General features: G+C 37.5%; 1 protein-coding gene across 4 annotated transcripts in view; it reads left to right on the top strand.

Moving 5' to 3' along the window:
• The window catches only part of diaph2 (diaphanous-related formin 2), a 457,445-nt gene that overhangs the window by 150,431 nt on the left and 286,310 nt on the right, over nucleotides 1-20,704 (top strand). For 3 of the 4 annotated variants that reach the window (XM_032554341.1, XM_032554338.1, XM_032554337.1), the window contains exons 15-19: nucleotides 2,761-2,879; nucleotides 6,297-6,361; nucleotides 8,096-8,200; nucleotides 13,201-13,263; nucleotides 16,201-16,554. In XM_032554341.1, the coding sequence (XP_032410232.1) occupies nucleotides 2,761-2,879; nucleotides 6,297-6,361; nucleotides 8,096-8,200; nucleotides 13,201-13,263; nucleotides 16,201-16,554 (706 nt within the window). The remainder of the gene's footprint in view (nucleotides 1-2,760; nucleotides 2,880-6,296; nucleotides 6,362-8,095; nucleotides 8,201-13,200; nucleotides 13,264-16,200; nucleotides 16,555-20,704) is intronic. The other variant, XM_032554339.1, reaches the window with a different exon arrangement.

Raw genomic sequence — 20,704 nt, 5'->3', positions numbered from 1 at the left:
TTAACGTGACAAAGTCCAGAACATTTACAAGGAAGTGTATTTCCTATTTTCCATTTGCTACCACTTATTATTTTTAAATATAATATCATTAAGCATTTGTTTTTTAAACATGGCAGTCTTCTAATTATGATTGAACCCGCTCTGTCTACTATAAAGTCTCCAAACAAAACAAAAGTTGTATGTTTTTCCCCCTCTGGGGCTGGGTTTATTTTTGATAATTAATTTTTCCTTGCAAGTGTAGTGAATTGGAACACATCAAACCCACCCAGCAATAATAGAGCAGATCTTCTCTTTTGGAGCCTGGTGATACGGGGATTACACTGGTTATGTGGAGCAAGGCTGGATCAAGTGGCTGAACCACAAGTTATCACTAGAAGAAATGAAGGTGCCAAAGAAAAAGAAGAAGTTGAGGATGATACTGGGGACATGTGCTCACTTCGGGAGCCCAGGCCTGCCCACTGTGGAAGGGCCCTGACAGTTCTGGGTCACTCTCTCCATCTCTAGTTATCTCCACCCAGTCTCTATCTGCTCGGTGGCGGCGGTGGAGGATGGAGGACGAAGGGGAAAATAGTGTGGCTTATTGAGATAATAATGTGGTGTGCATTCATGACAGTTGTAAGCCGAGTCCCCACGGTGCTTAAGCCATGCGGGGCGACGTGTGAGCTATCACCAGCTTGTGCCAGTCATGAGTGGGTGAATCCACCAGCTCAAGATTAATTTGTGGCATTTCATGCTTTCAAAACAGTACACCTAAATGCTGGTTTATTCTTATTTACTTTAGCTGAAAATTTCTTTTTTTCTTTTATGAAACAACATTCGTGTGCCTTGTCCACCCACAAGGTATCGCAGTGGAAAAATAGACTTTGAGATTAGCTGTTAAACTTAAAAGGGCAGATGTTAACTCTGTTTCATTTAATGTTTGATGGCAACAAAGAGCTCTCATGTTCCTTTTTATTTTCTCGCTGACATATTTTGTTTATGTGCAGTTTTTGGTCTTTTTGGACAAAATTAACCCACCTGGCAGCAGACACTTTGTTCACAGTTCTGCCTGCTGTAATCAATTATCACATTTTAGCAGCAGTAATGCTTCCCCTCCTTCTCGCTCAATGTTTTTCACGCAGAACCAACAGACAGCCAAGCCTTTGATCAGACTGAAGTCCTTATCTAATCTAAGTCGTCTTAAAACCTCAGGCTTTTAGACGTCTCCGGTTATAAATCAATTGGACAATCTAGAGGAAGCTAAAAATATTAAACTCCAGCATATTTATGTACGAAGGTGGATCTTTTACTGTCATCCACTGGTGTAAAATAACAAAACACATTAAAGTGTAGTTGTTTTTTTAATTAGGAATTTAATGACGATCAGAGGGACTTAATTGATGACTGTACTTTGAATTTATTTCTGTGCTGTTACCAAAAACAAACTGAATAATTTCCTATGATTATTTAATCAGATTGCTGTTTTCCAGATGGTAATGGATTTCTCTTTTAGTAATTATGCTTCAATGATTCACTTCAGATCTGTCTTGTTATCCATCTTGGCCAGCTTCACATTTGCTTATATATTACATTCTATAATTTAATATTCATATGTGTCTGTAGATATTACATTGATGATTTAGTTAATTTCTCAAACTTTTCAACATTTTTTCTCCAAGTGTGAGGTCATGCCTCTACAACAAAATATGTATTTATTTCAAAGGTTTCATACATTAAAACACATTAAAACAATAAACAAACGTTGTTTTTTAACCATTTTTTGACTCTAAAAAGTTGACTTAATCCCATTTTTGTTTTAGTTTTGTTATTAAAACATAGACTCGTGTTTTTTAGACTGTAAAGGTAATTATTTTTCTTGCATGTGGTGATTGTAGAAATTGCTGTTGAAGGCTTTTATTTTTATGTATTTTTTGTGTTTTGATGTTTTGAAGAGGCCCAGCAGGAGACATCAGTTTGATGTCTCAGAACCCTTTCATGCACTTGAACAGTGAAGTTTAGTTTTAGTATATTAAGTTGTTGTCAGGGTGTCCTGGCTGACAGTTTTTCAAACCTCTTCTACTCAAGATGAAAATTTAACTTGCAAAGTAGATGATGTTTAGCTTCTGGAAGAATTAAAAAAAAAAAAAAAAAAAGCAAGACTGGTTTCAGATTTAAACATCAAACGCTGGCCTGTGTCAGGGTTAAAAAATAATTACTTCTCAGTTTGGAGCTCGGCTTAAGATGGCATTGTATTTGCTAAATGTCACTTGCAATTAAAGTTGATAATGTTACACAGAAAAGGTCACACAGCAACCTGCGCGGTGGCGACGGACTTTCAGGCTGATTCACAGTCCGTGTTTGACGACGCCACGCTCCCAACTGCCTGGCATGTTTTCTTGCCCATTGTGCCTTTAATTACACACATTACACTGATTAGATTTACATTTCAGTTTTTACGGTCGCCCTAATTGGCAAAGAAGATTGCAAATTACGCAAGGGGGCAGGCGTAGCATTGGCGGCCGTCAGTCACCTTGAAATGGACAGACGATCGCGTGGTTGGTTTCTGTGTAGCCATTAATCTGCTAAATTTACGATAAGGGTGAAGCAAGTGATCAAATTTAATGGTGTACCTATTTTCTCCAGCAGCAGCCTTTTCGACATGGCATTTTGTGACCTCTACTTGGATAAGGGAATCATTTGTGGTTAATTAGCCTCGTGGGCTTTGTGTCACTCATATCTTTCATGTCTAATTGTTCTGCTTTGTCTCGTGACCTCTCTCAGACCTCAGTACTACAAGGTGATCGAGGAATGCGTGTCTCAGGTGGTTCTGCATCGCAGTGGGACGGACCCTGACTTTGGCTACAGTAAACGATTGGATGTGGACTTCACTCAGCTTATTGGTAACTTTTCAACTACTTCATACTGCAAATGTTGTTTATGTGCCACCTTTTGTTGGAAAATGCTAATATTTTTGCTAATGCTAATATTTTTTGATACTCGTGTTGTATTCTTACTTTTTGACAAGGTACTATTATTAAAGTAGTGTTTAACTATAGTGTTCCTTTAAATAGTTATTTTTACACATGCAAATACAATAGGAAGTCTCCATTTTGTACTTTCAATTAAAAAGTTTATAAAAGTTTAACTTACTTAAAATCAATCTACAAAAAATTAGAAAAAAAGGAAAACTAGCCCCTACAACTAATAGCACCTCATGTGTTTTTCTTCACAAACTCAGGCATTTACAGTTTAAACTGAAAATTGTTTCAAGATCCAGCTTTCATGTGACTCACTGAACTAATAGTTACCTGTATAATCAGAGAGCTGCTTCACATCTGTGTTGCATAGAATCAACTGACCTCTGGCTCAGGGCATTTCAGCCCAGGACGATCAAAATACATTCCACAATCTCTCTGCATACCTCGATTTTGCCTCAGAAGCAGCACTTTTATGTCCCTAGCCAGGTTTTTATTGAACGAAGGTCCGAAAATTATGCTGGGCAATTCATCATGCCCAAACTTCTGCTGTTGCTTCTTCCTGCCATGTTTGTTTACTATGAACTCATGTTTAATCTCGACAGGTTTACAGAGATCTCCCATCTGACCGCAATGCTCTTGAGTGAAACCTGTCTGTGTGTGTTGTGTTTTATTTGTCATGTGCATGTTATATGTATAATTTTTTATTGTCGTGTGGAGTCTCTCAAGTCTTGAAAATCAACAGAGATTTAAAAAATCTTGACCTGTAAACCAGGCATTTGTTGAGCCTTGTCAATAATGGATTTGTTATTTGATCCATTCCATTGAAAGTCTCTTCACTGTCTTTCTAGGTTTGGTTTCCATTCTAAAGCACCATTTTAGCCACTATTCAGACTATTTTCTGCACTTCTTTTCATATAACTACCTTGTTCCTCTAAACAATGTGTCCATTGACCCATTTTGCTCAGATTCTGCTAGAGGAATGTATTACAACCAGCATTTGCTGACTCCTTAAATAACTCCTTAAATGTTGTTGTGAAATAACAATTCACAACAACATTCAGTTGATGTTGCAAATGTTAAACAGAGTCGGATATATAAAAATCCTGGCTGCTGTATGTGTTGATTTCTATTACTACGCTACATCTAACTGCACATAAAAACCTAATTCAACCACAAACTGCAATGTATCTGGTTGGTGTTGTTGGACTAGTGTTTTTTTTTTAGCATAACTGCATATTCTTTTAAAAAATCAATAGATTTACAAGCTAAACTCATGGGCTGGTCGAAAAAGTCCAAATTTTCCAGTCTATCTAAATGAGAATAAGTTTTACAGAAAAGTGTGTTTCATTTGGCCAAATGAATCATATAATGGAGAAGCGTTTGCTTTAATTCAGTTCATTTGTGTTGGTGGAGTCAAGCAGACAACGTTAATTTGAGCTGCAATGCCAAAGGAGATATTTTTTTTCTCGCTGAAAAATAAAAATAAATTGACTTTGTCTCTCACAGTCGTGTCGCTAGCTTGTGACTTGCCAACAAAGGGTCATTAAAAGTTTCTAAACTTATCCCTTGAGAACACATGCTGCATGAAGCTTTCTCTCACACTTTGCTGAAGTTTAATAAAAAGCACATGGAGGGATGAAATGTGTCTTTTCTGCCCTTTTTAGACCTATTTTTAGCATTTTAGTTTCCTCTTTTAAAGCGAGTTGTCATCTTAAGCTGTAGCTGTGTAATGATGGCAGGCTACGGACAAAATGCCTTGATCCACTCACATTAAAACTTGAGGCATTTTGTTTAAAATGCATTTTTCCAGAGCCAAATGGTGTTTGTAGGTCATGAGTCATGTACACTTCCACTCATTTCCCCACCAAACAAGCTTCATCTATTGCTTCAACTCAAAAGTATTTAAACCCCTTGAACAATTTCTCAATTTGATGCATCATAATACTAAAGTTCTTTGTATGTTATTGGGATTTTACATGATGCACCAATAAAAAGTCATACATAACAGTGAACTGAAATGAGAAGGAAGTGTGTACTTTTATTTATTTAAATAGAAATCTGAAAATTGTGACATTCATTTGTATTCAGCTGTCTGCTGGTTGACATTTTCTCTACCACTTTGCTGAAGCTCACTGAAACACACATGTGGGAATTGAAATGTGTTTTTTTCCATTTTTTAAGTCCTATTTCAGCATTCAGGCTGAGTCAAATTGTTGTCGAACCCCCTTTTTCTGCAATTACAGCTGCGGGTCTGTTGGCGTAGCTATCAACTTTTGCACATGTAGAGATAGACAGGTTTGTTTATTCTTTGCAAAATTCCTCCAGCTCAAAGTGATTGTATGGATAGCATTTTTGAACATCAGGTTTCATCTCTTACCTCAGATTTAGGCCTGGAGCTTCACTGAGCCATTCTTACACTGATAGACTTTGATCTAAGCTACTCCATTGTGGTTCTGGCTGCTGCAAGGTGAAAGGTCTTTTCCAGACTAAATATAGTTTTTTTTCTACCTTATATTTAGCTTCATCTATCTTCACACCAACTCTGGTAGTAATGGTGTGGGCATGTTCGCCCACTTTCTCTGCCTGGTATGTTTCCTGCTCTTCATTCTGTTGGTTTGCTCACTAATGTTCTCTGACAAGCCTTTAAGACCTTCACAGAAGAGCTGAGCTTAGACTTGCATTAAATCACTCTGGAAAGCTCCATTTACTGCTTTGTTGACTTTTCAAAGCAATAGGTTGCCCTGGATTTTATTTATGGGTGTCAGAGTACAAGTGCTTGAATAAAAAAGCATGCCATATTTTGCTGATTTGTTTTGTTTGAAAAAAGTTTTCAAAGTTTTAGGTAAAGCACATAATCTACATTAAAAAATAAGTGGTTTACAACTCTACTGTACACTTACTGTATAGTTCTCATTGATTTTTCGTTTGCTACCTTAAACTTGCCAAGGTGCAACAACTTACCTGACCTGTAATGATCATGTTTCTATTCCATGTAAGGTTTTAGCATACAGATAATGCCAACTCTTCTTTTTTTATATATATATAGAAATCTGATCAGCAAATTGCCATATTCCATGTATTCTTGGGAACCTTCAATTGCTGTTTGAAATTATTCCTTTTGGAAATAATGGAGTGCAAGCTTTTTTAGAATACATTTTGGCACTCTAAATGAAAAAGGTTCCTAAGAAACTCTCACAGCCCAGGTGAATGACCTAAATTGGAATTGGATATACTTTTAAAAGAAGACACCAGTTAACTTCGAAGCCTCACAATAAGTTAAAGATGCATGCTGCACCCTAAGATGCCTTTCAAGTGTCTCACGCCCTTCTTGTCTTGCAGATCAGTGTGTGGATAAAGCCAAAGTTGAAGAGAGTGAACAGAAGGCTGTAGAGTACTCCAAAAAGGTGAGACATTAATCACTCAAATAACCCTCCTCCCCTTCCTTTTGGTTGGCCAGCTCCCGTCAGCAAAGTTTTTTCTTCCCCAGAGCTCCCAGACAAGCTATTGATTTAGCATGCCCCAATCAATACCTGGCTGTGACGCTACATGATCCGTATCAGCATTACAAGAATCGATGGTGATGTTCTGATGTATACTTATTTGTGCACAAGGTTGGGGAGAGTTAAACTATGTGGAAAAGCCTTGATGTAATTACGTATTTAAGGCTGGACCTCACTTAAAGGTTTAAACAGATTCAGTTACCGGCAGTTCTGTGAAATAGTGTTTTAAAACCTCAGATTTCTTGTTTTTTCTTTTGTCACACTGCAAACTGTCAGAATATCACAGAAATATCAGGCAAAAATAATTAGCGCCTAAAGATGTCTGTATGTCAGCTGAACACAAATGACATAACATTTTAGTTGTCCTTTGACTAGGCCATTCTGAAACAGTCATTTACCGTTGCTTGTGTATTTATCATTTTCTTGCTGCATTTCCTAAGTGGACTTTAGCTTAAGGTCACTAACTAATGGCTGGACATTCTCCCTGATCAGAATGAATGTTTCCATCTATTAAGGCCAGTCCAAAAGTACTCCCTTCCCTGCTTGGTAAATGCTGTTAGTCTTACATTGCATGTAAAGGTGAAAAGGTTCAACTTTTGACCTTTAGGAGCTTATCTCCTAGCTCCACAAAATATTTAGTGGTCCATTGGTAAACTTGGGGATAATAAAAATGTCTTTTGGTAAATCATTATTTTAGATCAGAGGTGTTTTTTTTCTTTTATTTGCTGTGAAACTCTCAAATGGATGCATTGTTTGCCCAGTTTCTTTCTAATTATTGAGATATGAACTCATTTAGTTAAATTATGTGAGACCTCCGTGCTCTAGATGCTGGTCTGGGTTTTTCTGTGTCCTCCTGGACAAGCTTTCGTTTCAATCTTGGAGTTATTTTAATAGGCTGATCACTACAAAGCCGGTTTACTAATTTTCAATAGTTAGTCACTGTGGTTCCCTGGAGTCCCAAAGCCTAAGAAATGATTTTGTAACCTAATTTTGACTGATGGATGTCAATGAAATTTAACTATATTTTCCAAATATTTTGGTTAATCAGTTATCTCGTAGTTTAGTGAGCTTGCTAATCAACTTGTTACTCAAAGCAAGGTTTCCCTTCACAAATTAAAAAATCACTTGGAAATCTATTTTTTTATACTCAGATTATTTTTGTTTGATGATCTTAAAGGTGTTGGTGTGACAATAAATCAAAACAAAAGAAAGAAAGAAATCTGTAATCGAACAAATAGTTTTTCACTCCACTGTATTCAGGCAAGAAATATAGTCTCAACTTCAATCTGACAACAGCAGGGGTCCTGAATGTTTTTTCTTAAGACTCGTGTCGCGGCGATACACTCTGCTCCCTGCTGGGCTGGTGAAATCATTGTTGCGACATGCCTTGGTTTCTGCAAAGGTTAGAGCCATCAACATACATGAAAACCAAGATCCAAACAAGAGACAAAGGGTGACGGGACTCTGGGGCTGTAAGGGTGATGGATAGAAACGGGCCTCAGAGTGTGAAGTAGCGTGCTTTCTCTTCCTCTTGAAGCGCCCTCTGGACACTCTCCGGAGACAACCCTACGCTTACCTTTACCTCCCTCTACACGTGTTTGTCTACACGCAGACATTCTTGTTTCTCTTCTCTTGCAGTTTGATGAGGAGTTCAGCGCACGGCAGGAGGCCCAGGCCGAGTCCCAAAAAAAGGAGGAAAAGATCAAGGAGCTGGAGTCAAAAATCCAAACTCTGGAGACACAGGTAAATCTTACTACTCTGGAAAACAACCAAAAACGGCACCCCCAAAAAGTTATTTTGATCAAGTTGAGATGAAAGATATTAAATACTTTTCAAACATTCACACAAATGAAAATGTGTCTGAAAAATCATAGCATCAAGGAGTAATGGGACCTTGAGAAACACTTTGATTGGGTCAGAAGGATACCTTTTCACCCCACTTAAAGATGTGAAGGTGCTGTAAGTGGGAGTAATCATCCATGCAAGACGGCTTGATTTAATAAAGGGTCAATCTTCTTCCTAAGTTGTAGCTCTTTGTAAGCGAGAATTGCTCTATTGAAGCTTTTCCTATGAAATTCTATCATCGTAGAGATGGATTCCGTTTCTTTTCCAGGCTTCCACGTCGTTTCTTCCCAGTCAAAACCCCCCGTTCTGAGTACAGAAAATGACTGCTATTTCCCCCTTAACCCAATTTGAAACCCTTTTTAGGACTGCCTTGGGATAAAAGGCCAGTTTGCCTCTCTTCTTTGAGAATTTAATCTCAACCAGCATGGAGGGATGGTATTGCTTCATTTGTTTCTTAGATTGCTTTTTATCTAAAATGTTCATTTATTGTTGCTAGTAACGATTGAACAAGTGAGCCTTAGTTTCTGCTTGAAGCAGTTTCTAAAACATTCATCCTTACTCTTCACAGTTCAGGATTCTTTGCTGGTGTCTTGACTAGTCATGCAATCAGTCTTCTTTCTCAACTTAACCTTTTTCAAAAGCTACCTGTCTGCTCCAACTGCAGATGAATGTGTAATGTGAAAGGCAAAACCTGGAAAGTCGAACTTTACTTTGAAAGAATGATTAGTTTTAACAACTCTGCCAAACATCTGAGACGCACCAATCACGATTTTGGATTTTGGTTTTTGTGAAGTTTTGAGCGTTCAATATGAAATCTAAATATTTCAGATTTAACTTTGAAAGCTATATTTAAGATGTAAGAGCAGCCAAAAATACTTCCTCTCATCTCTTTTTTGACCAATATTTTTTTTATGTGCCATCAGATGCACAATATGCATCTGATGGCACATTAGATGCTGAAAATTGCTAACTTTGGGTCTTGTTCACTCAATATCATGGTGCTGGTCGTAGTAACCTGAGCACCTCATTTCTATGAAAACATGATTACAGTTGAGTTTTCCTCAGAGGTTTCCAGACATGTTCAACTTATATTTTATATTTTTGTATTTTTTTGTGCGGTTGTTTATACTACTAATTAAATGCAAACGCAGTTAGATTTACATGTGAGCGGTTTACAACCACAAAGTGACCTGCATCTGCAGAAGAAGAAAAGGATAGAGCCATCTATGAATCCATTTTAAAGTTATTCAGCTGTGGAGGATTGTCACAAAATCACCATGACAAAGAAAGTTGTTTAAAACAAAGAACAGCCTGAAAAAGTCAATGGCTTTTTTTGGAGCACTGAGAGCAACTTCTGTAGAGAAGGCTGTGATTGTGATGTGATGGGATGTGCTTCTCTGACAGACATCTTTCATAATTTCATAATCATAATTTTCAGCCATTGTTTACTGCGTCTGGCTTCTTCTGGGGCAGAATTATAAAGCAGTGACATGGCCATTCTGTCTGCAGATTTTTTTTTTTTAATTTTGGGATACGTATCCAATTTAGTACCACATATGAAAGTGGTGAAATACAAATGTTTTTTGGGGGTGAAAGGATTGGAGTTGGGCCTTTTGGACTGCTGTGAAAAAGTTGGATATGGCCCAGGTATGGGCAAAAAAAAATCAGATTTGGGTCTTAGTTGCCTGCTATGTGAACATAGCCTTAGGGATCCGCCAGAATGAGCTTATCAATTTTGCTAGAGGGAGGGATGTCTAGGAGTGATTTGATTTCAGATGAGCAGAAGACCAAGGATAACTAAAACTTTTATTCAACTTCATCTTGACCCTTAACCTGAATTAAATGCACGCATGTAAAATTACAGGGGTTTATTGATGTTTGTTGTGGGCCTGTAATAATCATCCAGCTGATTTTGGGCATCAGAGACACTTGAGGTGCTACAAAAAGCACTGAACATCAGTCTCTTTCTCATAGACAGACATATTTCTGCTTCAGGGTGTGTTTTGGAACCCACTCCACGTTTGACACGGTGCTTTAGAGAAGTTATTACCCATCAGAGCGCAGAACCTTCAGATCAGTGTGAGGACACGCATTCAGTTTGTCCATCAAAGCCTCTGTGGGATCGCTGGTGGGGGTTTTTTTTGTTTTTTTTGCTGAATATGAATGTCGTTCGAGATAACCCCAACCTTTCATCTATCTCCTCGACAGAATTCCTGTCAGACGTTAAAACACTTGCATGTTTGAGTTGCCTCTCTTCACCTTGTTTGTGAACCAACAAGTTTAATGAGAGTCTGTCTCCAGAACTTTGGCATTGTAACAAGCAGCATGTTTGATGTGTCTGTTTGATTATCTCCCAGTTGAGTTGAGTGGAGTAAACATCAACAAAGGACATCGAAATCACAAGAAAATAGAACTCATCCACCACTCCCTGAACCTTTTGCTTGCAACCATTTAAGGCAGGAGGGAAAGCTATTCACTGAATCGGCTCTGGAGGTGATGAATAATGCAGCACTGCAGTGGTTCATTGGAACACACTGCGCCATCCCATTAATAGGTTTTAACAACCTGGCCAGCTTGTAGCTGACCCAGCATGGCCCCCAGAGGAGCTGGAGGTGTAGTAGACCTCTCTCTCTCTGTCGTTTTACGCCAGACTGCCGTCTAACCTGATGCATTACGAAGTTTGACTTAACTGACAAAGGTAGCAGAGCTCACAAGGAAGAGATCTCTCTGTGAGCTTCGTTGTTGTTGTTGGGATGGCTGAAATGTTAGTTTATGTCAGAAAAGGATATATTCCATACAGATATGATGATAAGTGTCAAGTAATTATTTATAATATTTTAACTGATTGTGACTTACAGCCAATAAACCCCCCAAAATTAGTCAGTTCATTTAGGAATGTAATTTGTTTTATTTTAGATGAATCTGCTGACCTACACAACCATAGGGAAGACTGCTGAGTCAACGGGTACGCAGCAGGCAGCCTCCACAAAAGCTTCTCGCTAAAAATGTTCAGTGGAAGGAAAAAGTATAGTTAAAGATGGTGCACTAGCAGCAGGGAAAATTACACCCTTGAGACAAACATCAGTAAAGAGGAAGCACTATGAATAATTTACTTTTTTAATCTATCATGTTACAATGTTATCCCCTTATTGAAAACATACCTGGAGTTTTGCTTTGATTCTTCCGTGCAAGGCTGAGAAAACCTTGAATCTTCCATGGCAGCCAGGGTGCGTAAAACGCTTGCTTCCACACAGCTTTCCACACAACTACTTCTTCAAGCTGCAATCTCCAGCTGAACCGTTGCTTCACACAGCACACCTTCCTCCTAAATCCCCCAGTCAGCTCCTCCTGACTAGCAGCAGTAGCAATTAGCAAACACCTGATGAATCTGCTGGGCCTAAAATTCAAATTACTTCTCAGTCGTAAACGGCATAATGTGAAGCATTGTTGTGATGACGAGCTGGAGTTTCTTAAAGAGACAGAAGGCCCAATATCAAGGCATCAAATTGTAAAGTCAAATTCTTTTAAGGTTTGTTTGATATATACAGAATTTTTGTAACTAAAATTAACATAGTTACTTGATTGTGATATAAAGTGGCTTTATGTGCCGTTAAAATACAATATTCCACTCTATAAAGGGTTTGTTGGTCTCCAGCTGTTGTCGGTGCTTCCTGAGCCACTGGAAACCGATTTAACCGTTAGCTACGTATTTTAGATTCCTTGTCCTAAGCCAGTCCTGACCTGAACGTATCAGAAATGTTGTACCTGGGCTCAGTGATCAGAATCAGAAGTTCCAAAGATTTTCAGACTCTTTTTGGAAATCAGTCTCTCAGGATTTAAAGGAAGAACAGAAAGTCACAGAACCTTTCATTTCACTAGTTGTGCAGGATTTTTCTAGTTTTAGGATAAACTGAAATTGGTGTTTCACCTTTAGAATTTAAAAACAGAAGTTAACTTTTCAGGTATATTCTGTTTTATCGATATTGACTCAACTAAATTTGGTTCAGAAAATCAGAACTTCCTTGCTAAACATCATCTTGTTCTTTTTCTATCTCAGTCTTATTTTATTGGACCTCCTGAATTATAAAATACAAATTTTTAGCTTTCAATATTGCACCTTAATTTTTAAAGATTTTTATAAAATAAAACGATCCTTTTAAGCCACACAACTGAAAGTTTCTTTCTCTTTTTGTTCCAGTGTGCACATCAAATATTTATGTTTCTACAGTCCATAGCGAGAGCTTTTGTAAGATTGGCTGCATGAAAAATATTTTAGTCTTTGCAGAAAATGTTCCCGTTCTCTTACTTTTGGCAAGGTTGCAGAGAGTGAATTATCAAAGCACAATGGGTACATTTCTAAAACAAAGACGGCACAGTGAAATCAATGCCCATCACACATCTGAGGGTGTGGAGTTGAAATGTATTTTCATGATGCCAGGAGCTGGAAAAAAAATGGAAATGGAAGAAGGTTTTTGAAGGAGCACCAACTGTCAGTGATGCTGCGCCGCGTTCCTTTTATACAGTCGTTGCTCTCCACTGATGTTCCTTTGAAGATGGATTACATCTTGTTTTAGGTGTAAAAGTACAACACATTCTGCCTCTTGCACAAGAATGCCTCATTCCGATATAATGGGGATAGAGCCTGTTACTAACATTGTCATTAACTTTGTAAGCAACTCCCTCCTGCTCCTCTCTCTGTCCTCTAAACTTCTCTCGTCTTTATTGTGTTTGGTGTGAATTTTTTACCTGTTGAAGTTCACTAGTGTTCAGTTCATTGTCTATCTAACCCACCCTCCATTTGTGCTTTTCTGTTGCCCTGTCTGCTGTGTGCTGTTTCATGTCTGATCTTGTGGTGTGCATCTCTGGTGTGTGTGTGTGTGTGTGTGTTTTCTGCACAGTTAACTATAGAAAATGACAGGCTCAAAGAGGCTCAGAGACTCATCAGGGAATCTGAAGCCAAGGTGGGTGTCTTTGTTGCATGTTTGGCCCTTGACACATAAATCCTACATTTAATCACCTTCCAACCCAAGTATCCAGTAAAGAAATGAAGGATCGTGGTGCTTTAAATTGTCAAATTGATTATGAGATTGATCTTTAGTCCTTTTTGCATGCGTGCTCCATTCAGACCTGGTATTAACATGCATCCTGCCTAATTTGGATAAAAGCAGACCTTGCAAGCCCCGTCCATTCACAGCTGGGATCAAAATCTGTGCTGAGCGATAATTCTCAGTAATCCGCTTTACAGGCAAGTCGCAAAAGTCAGTGAACTGTCAGCTAAACAGAAAAAAGCAGATGTTATTCAGACATTAACATATCTAAGATGTGACACAGTTGCATTTTTGTTGCGTTGTTTTGGCTACCAACTCTATTTTTATTAAGTAGCTTAACAGATATGATATGGGTTAAGTAAATGAGAATAAATACAGTAAATTTTGACTTCACGTAGCATCAGTACTCAGACAGTAAAGATTTTAATCCCTGAGGGCTCCGCAGCAATAAAACTCAATCACCTTGTGTACACACCTTTACTGTGAAGAAAAAATTGCGTAAAAGTAAGTCGGCACTGGAAACATAGCTGTAGATCGGTTATATGATTGCTGAGTGCAGCTATAGAACAAGGTCACCAAAAGACATACAACATATTTGTCCAGGCATATTCGAATCACTTAAGATGCATGTTTCTCCCAGATGTCAACAGACCCCAAGGTACTTTGTAATAAAACACCAGTTTCATTTAAATACTGGTGAGGGCAAGTAAGTGTCTTTAATCAGTTTCTTATTGGAATACTACATTTATTTCTTTATTAGTTGCAAATTGAAATGACTCCTCTGGAAATCACTAATCTACAAAATAACATTTCAGTAAACAAATTACCACATATTAGATCTCTCTGTATTTTCAAGACATTTGATCAATCTAAAGATAAGTTAAACACTGTTTGCAATCAGAGTTGACTGTCCTTAATCTTCATACTTAAACACTTGAGATTGAATGTTTCAGTAAGAGATGAGACTGAGGCAAACATTTAATCACATTCCGCGTCCACTAAACCTGGAAACAAACATTTATTCAACATGTTTTTAAGAGTGGGTGTACTGAACAGATATACAAACTGTTGGGAAGATTAAAAGAGGAAATATCTGAACTTTTTCCCTATAAATAGTCCGATGCAGAATCATTCTATTGAAAATTTAGAAACTAAAGCTGAGGAAAATAGTCAATTATTCAGTAGTTTTTTTCTTAATCTAGTATTGGAGCTCATGAATCAGAGGAAGATAGAGATAGAGGCCCCTCACTATGAAAACAAATCTGCTCTAATTCAGCAGCTAATTTGAATCCATTCTCTCCTATTAGCCTTAAAAGATTGACAGACGTGTAATCACTGTGTGGGTTTTTTTTTTAAGGCAAAGGGCTCTGAGCAATCTGAGCGAGGAGCTCCTTGAAGAACGCCTTTTTTAATTTTTGCCTCTAATAAGAAATCAGTCAGTGCCATTATGTAATGAAACGCCATGTAGCGTCTTTAAATATGAAGCCAATTACATTTTTATGCACACAATCAAGTGAGTGGGTGAAATGTACATTGTGGTGGAATTGCTTTTGGAAATGAGAAGTGGAAATGCTTTTCGGTTAGAGGAGACATCTAATCAGCGCCTAACTGGAGCAACAGTGTCTGTAGTTTTGGAATTGGCATAAATTTTATTTCTATAAACATTTCTTTTCTTTTGGCCATGCAGTGGACTTTCACCGACTTTTTGGTAATTTGAACTCTTTTGATAGTCCCGACATGTCTCACGTTATAATTACATCCCTGTTGACTGTTTAATAGCGCACTATTGTAAGCATTCATAATGGGCTCTTGATGGGAAAGCAACATTCTTATCTATTGTAAATTAAAGTGGTTTACATTTTTCTATGTTGTTTCATATTTTGCCTAATGTTTAAAGAATTCCCAAGATTAGTAATGTAATTTAGTAATTTAAGAGAACAATTTGCTAGAATATAGCTGAAGTTTAAACCATCTAATAAACTTTTGTAAATGTGCTGGCATAGTGGTCAACATATAACATAATGCGGAGAGTTTTGGTTCAGTGTTTTGCAGTCGGGAGAAGAAATTATATTTTTTAAATATAGTTGAGATCAGAGTCTATTGGCAAGTAAATGTTACAATACTGAGGAACTGTTTCTTTTTTTAAGTAACTGTAAATACAATAATTAACAGATATAGAATCGATATTTGAACTGTATGAACTCATGTCAACATATGTTCACAATGTGTTGAAAGTCCAATATGTACAAACACTTAGACTTCTGACTACCAGGAAAAAAATCTTGCTTTATATTATATTTTGACCTCCAATTTGAGACAGCATAAAGATGATGCTTAAATCTTTAAGTATATGATTAAGTATCCTGCAGAAAGCTCAAATGTTCTACCTCATAAACTATATCCCTAGACAAGATCACGGATCTTTGTGTTGCATTAAAAAGAGGATTAGGAAAGCTTTTTCTATTTCACTCACTGCCTCTTTTTATTGACATTCAACAGAGTTTTTCATCTCGAAAGATGCACAGAAAAGTCACTCGGGGGACAAATTCCTAAACTTATAGATTAAAATGTTCAAGAATTGCAAAGAAAAAGGGAGGAAAGCTTCTCAGTTGTAATCTGTGCATTGGGCCTTAGCGCCAGTGAAAGGCGCTAAAGCCCAATTTTGGCCTGATTTTGTGATTTACAGAAATGCAGAGATGAGATGTTGGAAAACTTTTGACCCCATTCAGTTTATCTTCTCCAGTGCTATTATGACTTTTCCTCATCAAATCAGATTCAGGTTTATATCAGGTAAAAAGAACCTCACTCAGGATGGATTCTGCTACAGACTTCTCTGTTTTGCTTTTGCAGATTGCTGCAGGCCCAGCTGCGCCTGGAGCACCACCTCCTCCACCGCTACCTGGAGGTGCAGCACCTCCACCTCCGCCTCCTCCTCCACCCCCGCCTGGTGGCTGTCCACCCCCTCCGCCTCCTCCTCTGCCTGGCCACGCGTCTATGCCCCCTCCACCTCCTCCACCCCCAGGGGGAGGACCTCCGCCACCCCCACCGCCCCCAGGTTGTGGGGCCCCACCTCCTCCTCCGTTTGGGGGCTTTGGTGGTCCTCCTCCTCCTCCTGGGTTACCCGTTGTTAAGCTGCCTTATGGACTGGAGCCAAAGAAGACTTACAAGCCTGAAACTGTGATGAAGAGGGTCAACTGGTCCAAGGTACGGTAATCTGTGCATTGATCTCATGCAGACTTGTGTTCACTCCCTCTGATTTAAGGCTGTAATGCAAATGTTACTTCTCTCTTTACAAAGGAAATCTATGCAATCTGCACACAGACCGTCAATTTGCACATTTTTTAGGAACTTTTTGATCTTTTAGGCCTCCATAGTATAATGTTAAGTCTAAACCAGAAGGAGATTTACCCAAATGCAGCTTTAATCTATTCAAACTGCCGTTCTACCACATGCCACACTCTTCCTCTCACAACACCTATTTCAAAGGATTTGATGGTAAACAATTTTTATTGCTCAGATGCCATTGGATTTGCACCATCTTAGCATATTTTGAAGAAAGAATGTGTTGTGTAATGTTCCGTCACATTTAAAAACAATTTCCACGATACATTCTCTTCCACCTGGGTTGTATTTTATGAATGTTTTATCCATCGTCTCAGTAAATTTTAGAGTCGATTTGATGGTTTTTCACACCACTTGTGCATCCTTGTGCTTCTGCCTTTAGTTACACACTGCAAACAAAATGTCATGTTTGTTCTTCTGTAGTCATGCTCATAGTGCAAATTATGTTTGGTGGTTTTAGTGGATTCAGGTCTTCTTTTATGTATTTTAATGTGTTTTTGTAGATTCACTGCGTATCTTATGCAGATTTATTCAGAAAATGATCAAGGTTTAGAGGAAAAGCCATTTTCATTTGTTTTGTAGTCCTGATGGATAAAACTCTTCTTTGATTTTACATCATATAGCAAAATAATTAAACTCTAAATGATCTGATGTTCTCTGACAAAAGGTCAGCTCGCAAGCTGACCTAGTGTCGCTTACGAGCAATTGCTCCTCAGAAGTGCTGCGTTTTTCTAAACTTGAAATAAATTAACAGTTTCAAAAAGATCACAGGCAGGAGCGGTTGTGAAGATCTCAATGTTTTAAAACTGCGTCTCTTTTGTGAAATTAAGTTTTTAACACTAAAAGAAAGGAAAGTAACATTTGTTCTCTTCACCAGACCTGGTTTGGTTTGGCAGCAAAAAAAAGTACGCTATTTTAAACATTATACTGCTATTGGTCCATTTTAGAAATTCACAGATCAATTTTATATACTCTCATCCTGAATGAACTGAAAGATTCTTCTTTTTTTATGAAAGGATTGGATTTGGACCATTCAGACTGCAATGAAAAAGTGGGAAATGAATCACTGTGTGAATGCAGCTTTAGATTTATGATCTTTTTCCTTCTCTGGTGATGCTTATTTGGAGACTTCTATACTCAGTGAAGTGCTGTAGGAATGTGGCATTCTCTGACTGGAAATATACACAAATTCTTGATTTTCCAACCAGCCACTCACCTTTGTTTAGGTTAAACATTGTTTTAAATAAGCCAGAAAACATTCTGGCTTATTTAAGCCTCTTGAAACTATTCATGTAGTTTCAAGAAGATGTCTTGAAACTACATGAGTAGAATCTGTAGTCAGCCAACTTGAAAAATTCATAACTGAGTTGGTTAGAGTTTGGAGAGTAACGATCAAACCAAAGATGAATCCTTTGATGAATCACACATCTAACACCTGTTACATTGACCTTTTATGCTAACTTGTACAGATTCCCACAGAACCGGTGTTCTTATATTTTCTTACAGTTAAGTGTGTGAATAAAATCGATTCCGCCTATGCAGTGCTGAGAAAACTGGCCAATTTCTGGTGAAATGTCATATCAAAAGAAACCTGGTTCTAAATGACACAAAAGGAGGGAAACTCAGGTTAGTTGTGACTGAATTGAAGTCTTTCTAACAGCTTCTACAGTATATGTGCAGTTTCATAATACTACTTATTTCCTGAGTTGCACCTTTCCCTGAGCTCATCCTTTCTCTATTTTACAAAACAGGGGAAGCAACAATGCAATTTCTGATTACCAATTCCAAGGGTGGCTGTGTTTGTTTGCACCTTGATCTGGTATCATCGGTATCATCGCTCATTTTTATGGGTTGATGTGGTTTTGCATACATGATTTGTGTGCATGTACAAGAGGACAAATGACCAATGTCTGCAGGGGTGTACGTAAACAGGTTAAAGTGGAAGAGGATTAACCTTGCCTCTGCAGGGAATTTGGTTTCATGATGCAAATTAAATTCATAACCACCTGAAGAAAAACAATCTGCTTCTCTCGTGTCAGTGAAGTGGAACATCAGTCATCTGTCTCCTCTATATGGAGCAGATGGAAGTACACAAGTGCCAGGCTTGACTACTATTCAATTGTATAAAAGAGGGGAGAATAACAAAACATTTTTATAGATCCACTATGTTTTCCTGCCATATACGTGTCCAAAATCAGCACGGTTCACATACTCAACAAAAAGAAGTGTGGTAATTCAAGTTTACTGTTTCACATTAACATGTTGTTTTTAAAGCAGATAATGCACAACTCTTAGCACTGCTACAGATGTTGGAAATATGTTTAACAGAACAATTAAAATCATATGTGAGCCTGGATAAGGATCTATGTTTATCTTACTGCCATGTACTGGAGTAGCTTGGCATGAGAGGAAAACTTCCAAAAATGATAATAGCAAAGAGCAACATCTTTCTGGCAACAAAGCATAGCAACCACTAGATGATACCTATATGCATGTGGGAAGTACTCTTTGAAAAAGTTAGTTCTATTCTACCATCACAAATGTAAACAAATTGAATTTAAGTTTGTGTGTATTTAATCAAAAGGCTAAGATTTTGGGTAATAAATGCTCCAGGTGAGTCTAGTGTAATACAAAGAATAATTTTGTCTAAAAGTGAAAATGAAATATTTGTAGTAACATCAATTTTCAGTTAGTAATATTGTGGCCTGAAAATGAATCGTCGTTGGGTTTCTCACCAACTCTATTGTAGCAATCCAAATTATTGTACGAAACATGTTGACGTACGTATAAAAAAAACTTCTTCTTTTTTATTTGGAGGATTAACATCAGGAGCACCACAAGTGTGACACTGCTGATTTGTAAAAAATATTTTTGTTCTTCTACAAAATAAATCTAACAATAACAATCTCTGAAATATTCTTTGATTCTGGTGGAAAAAAGATGTATTTATTTAAAAGGCTTTTTGCTTCATCTTTACCAGACTGTGGATGGCACCCTGTGTATTCATGCTTCATTTGTATCATACAGCTGCTCACTACACTTCAATTTGCTGTATCCATTTCCTGTTTAGCAGCAGGTTGCAGCTGCTGTGCATTATTAGCCTAAAGCAATGCTACAACGGATCCACATGGGACAGGTCTAACTCAGGCTTACAAAGGGAAATGTCAGCTTTTAATTGCTTATCGCTTTTAAAGAGTTATTTCCTGCATTTATGTTCTTCTTGGTGTATTAGTCCCAGAGAAAATTAAGATTAAGTAGGCCATTGTAAAAAAATGAAATTATTCTCTAGCTTCCATTTCAGCTAAATAACTTTAGCCTATTACTATTTATAATATTAGATTCTAGCATAATATTAAGATCTTGATTACAAATATCTATGAGCTTATGAAAATGACTTTACAAAGGAAACATGACTACACTGGGAGGAAGAAAATAACCACAGCTTCACAAAGTGCCACGAGACAGGCTCATATTTAAGCTCAACATTGGCTCATTAGCTCAAGTTGTAATAAATGCCTTCCCTTAAACACACAGAGGCTATCTTTATTCTGCTCAGGCTCTGCAGGAAAATCCCACAGCCACTTAGTGGACCAAGAGTTCAACAGCAAAATATTAACAAAATTACTAGACAGAAAAAGACCAATGTCAAATATTAAAGGCCAAAAATAACCAGAAGAAACTGCAAAGCATATTTTTAAACTGCTTGTTTACTTTGTGAATTAAAAACACGTTTGCAGTTAGACAGTTTAAAACTGTAGTAGCCATTCAAAAGTATTCATACTACACTAAATTTTTCATATTTTGCCATACCATTTTATGTGATGGAACAACATAAAACATTTCGTAATGGAAAAGAAGCAAGAGTAAAAACCTTTATTATTAAAAATCTAAAACCTGTCATTATATTTAGCTGTCTTGGTATATATCATTAAATAGAAATATTACTTTTTTGATGAAGATTGAAAAAAAAATAAAAATTGGATGCACATTTTACATTTTGAGAATACAAAAT

This window comes from Xiphophorus hellerii, chromosome 23 (assembly GCF_003331165.1).
Source record: "Xiphophorus hellerii strain 12219 chromosome 23, Xiphophorus_hellerii-4.1, whole genome shotgun sequence".
NCBI classification, from domain to species: Eukaryota; Metazoa; Chordata; class Actinopteri; order Cyprinodontiformes; family Poeciliidae; genus Xiphophorus; species Xiphophorus hellerii.
The sequence above is the reverse complement of the archived record's forward strand: the minus strand, read 5'-3'. Positions and strand labels throughout refer to the sequence as shown.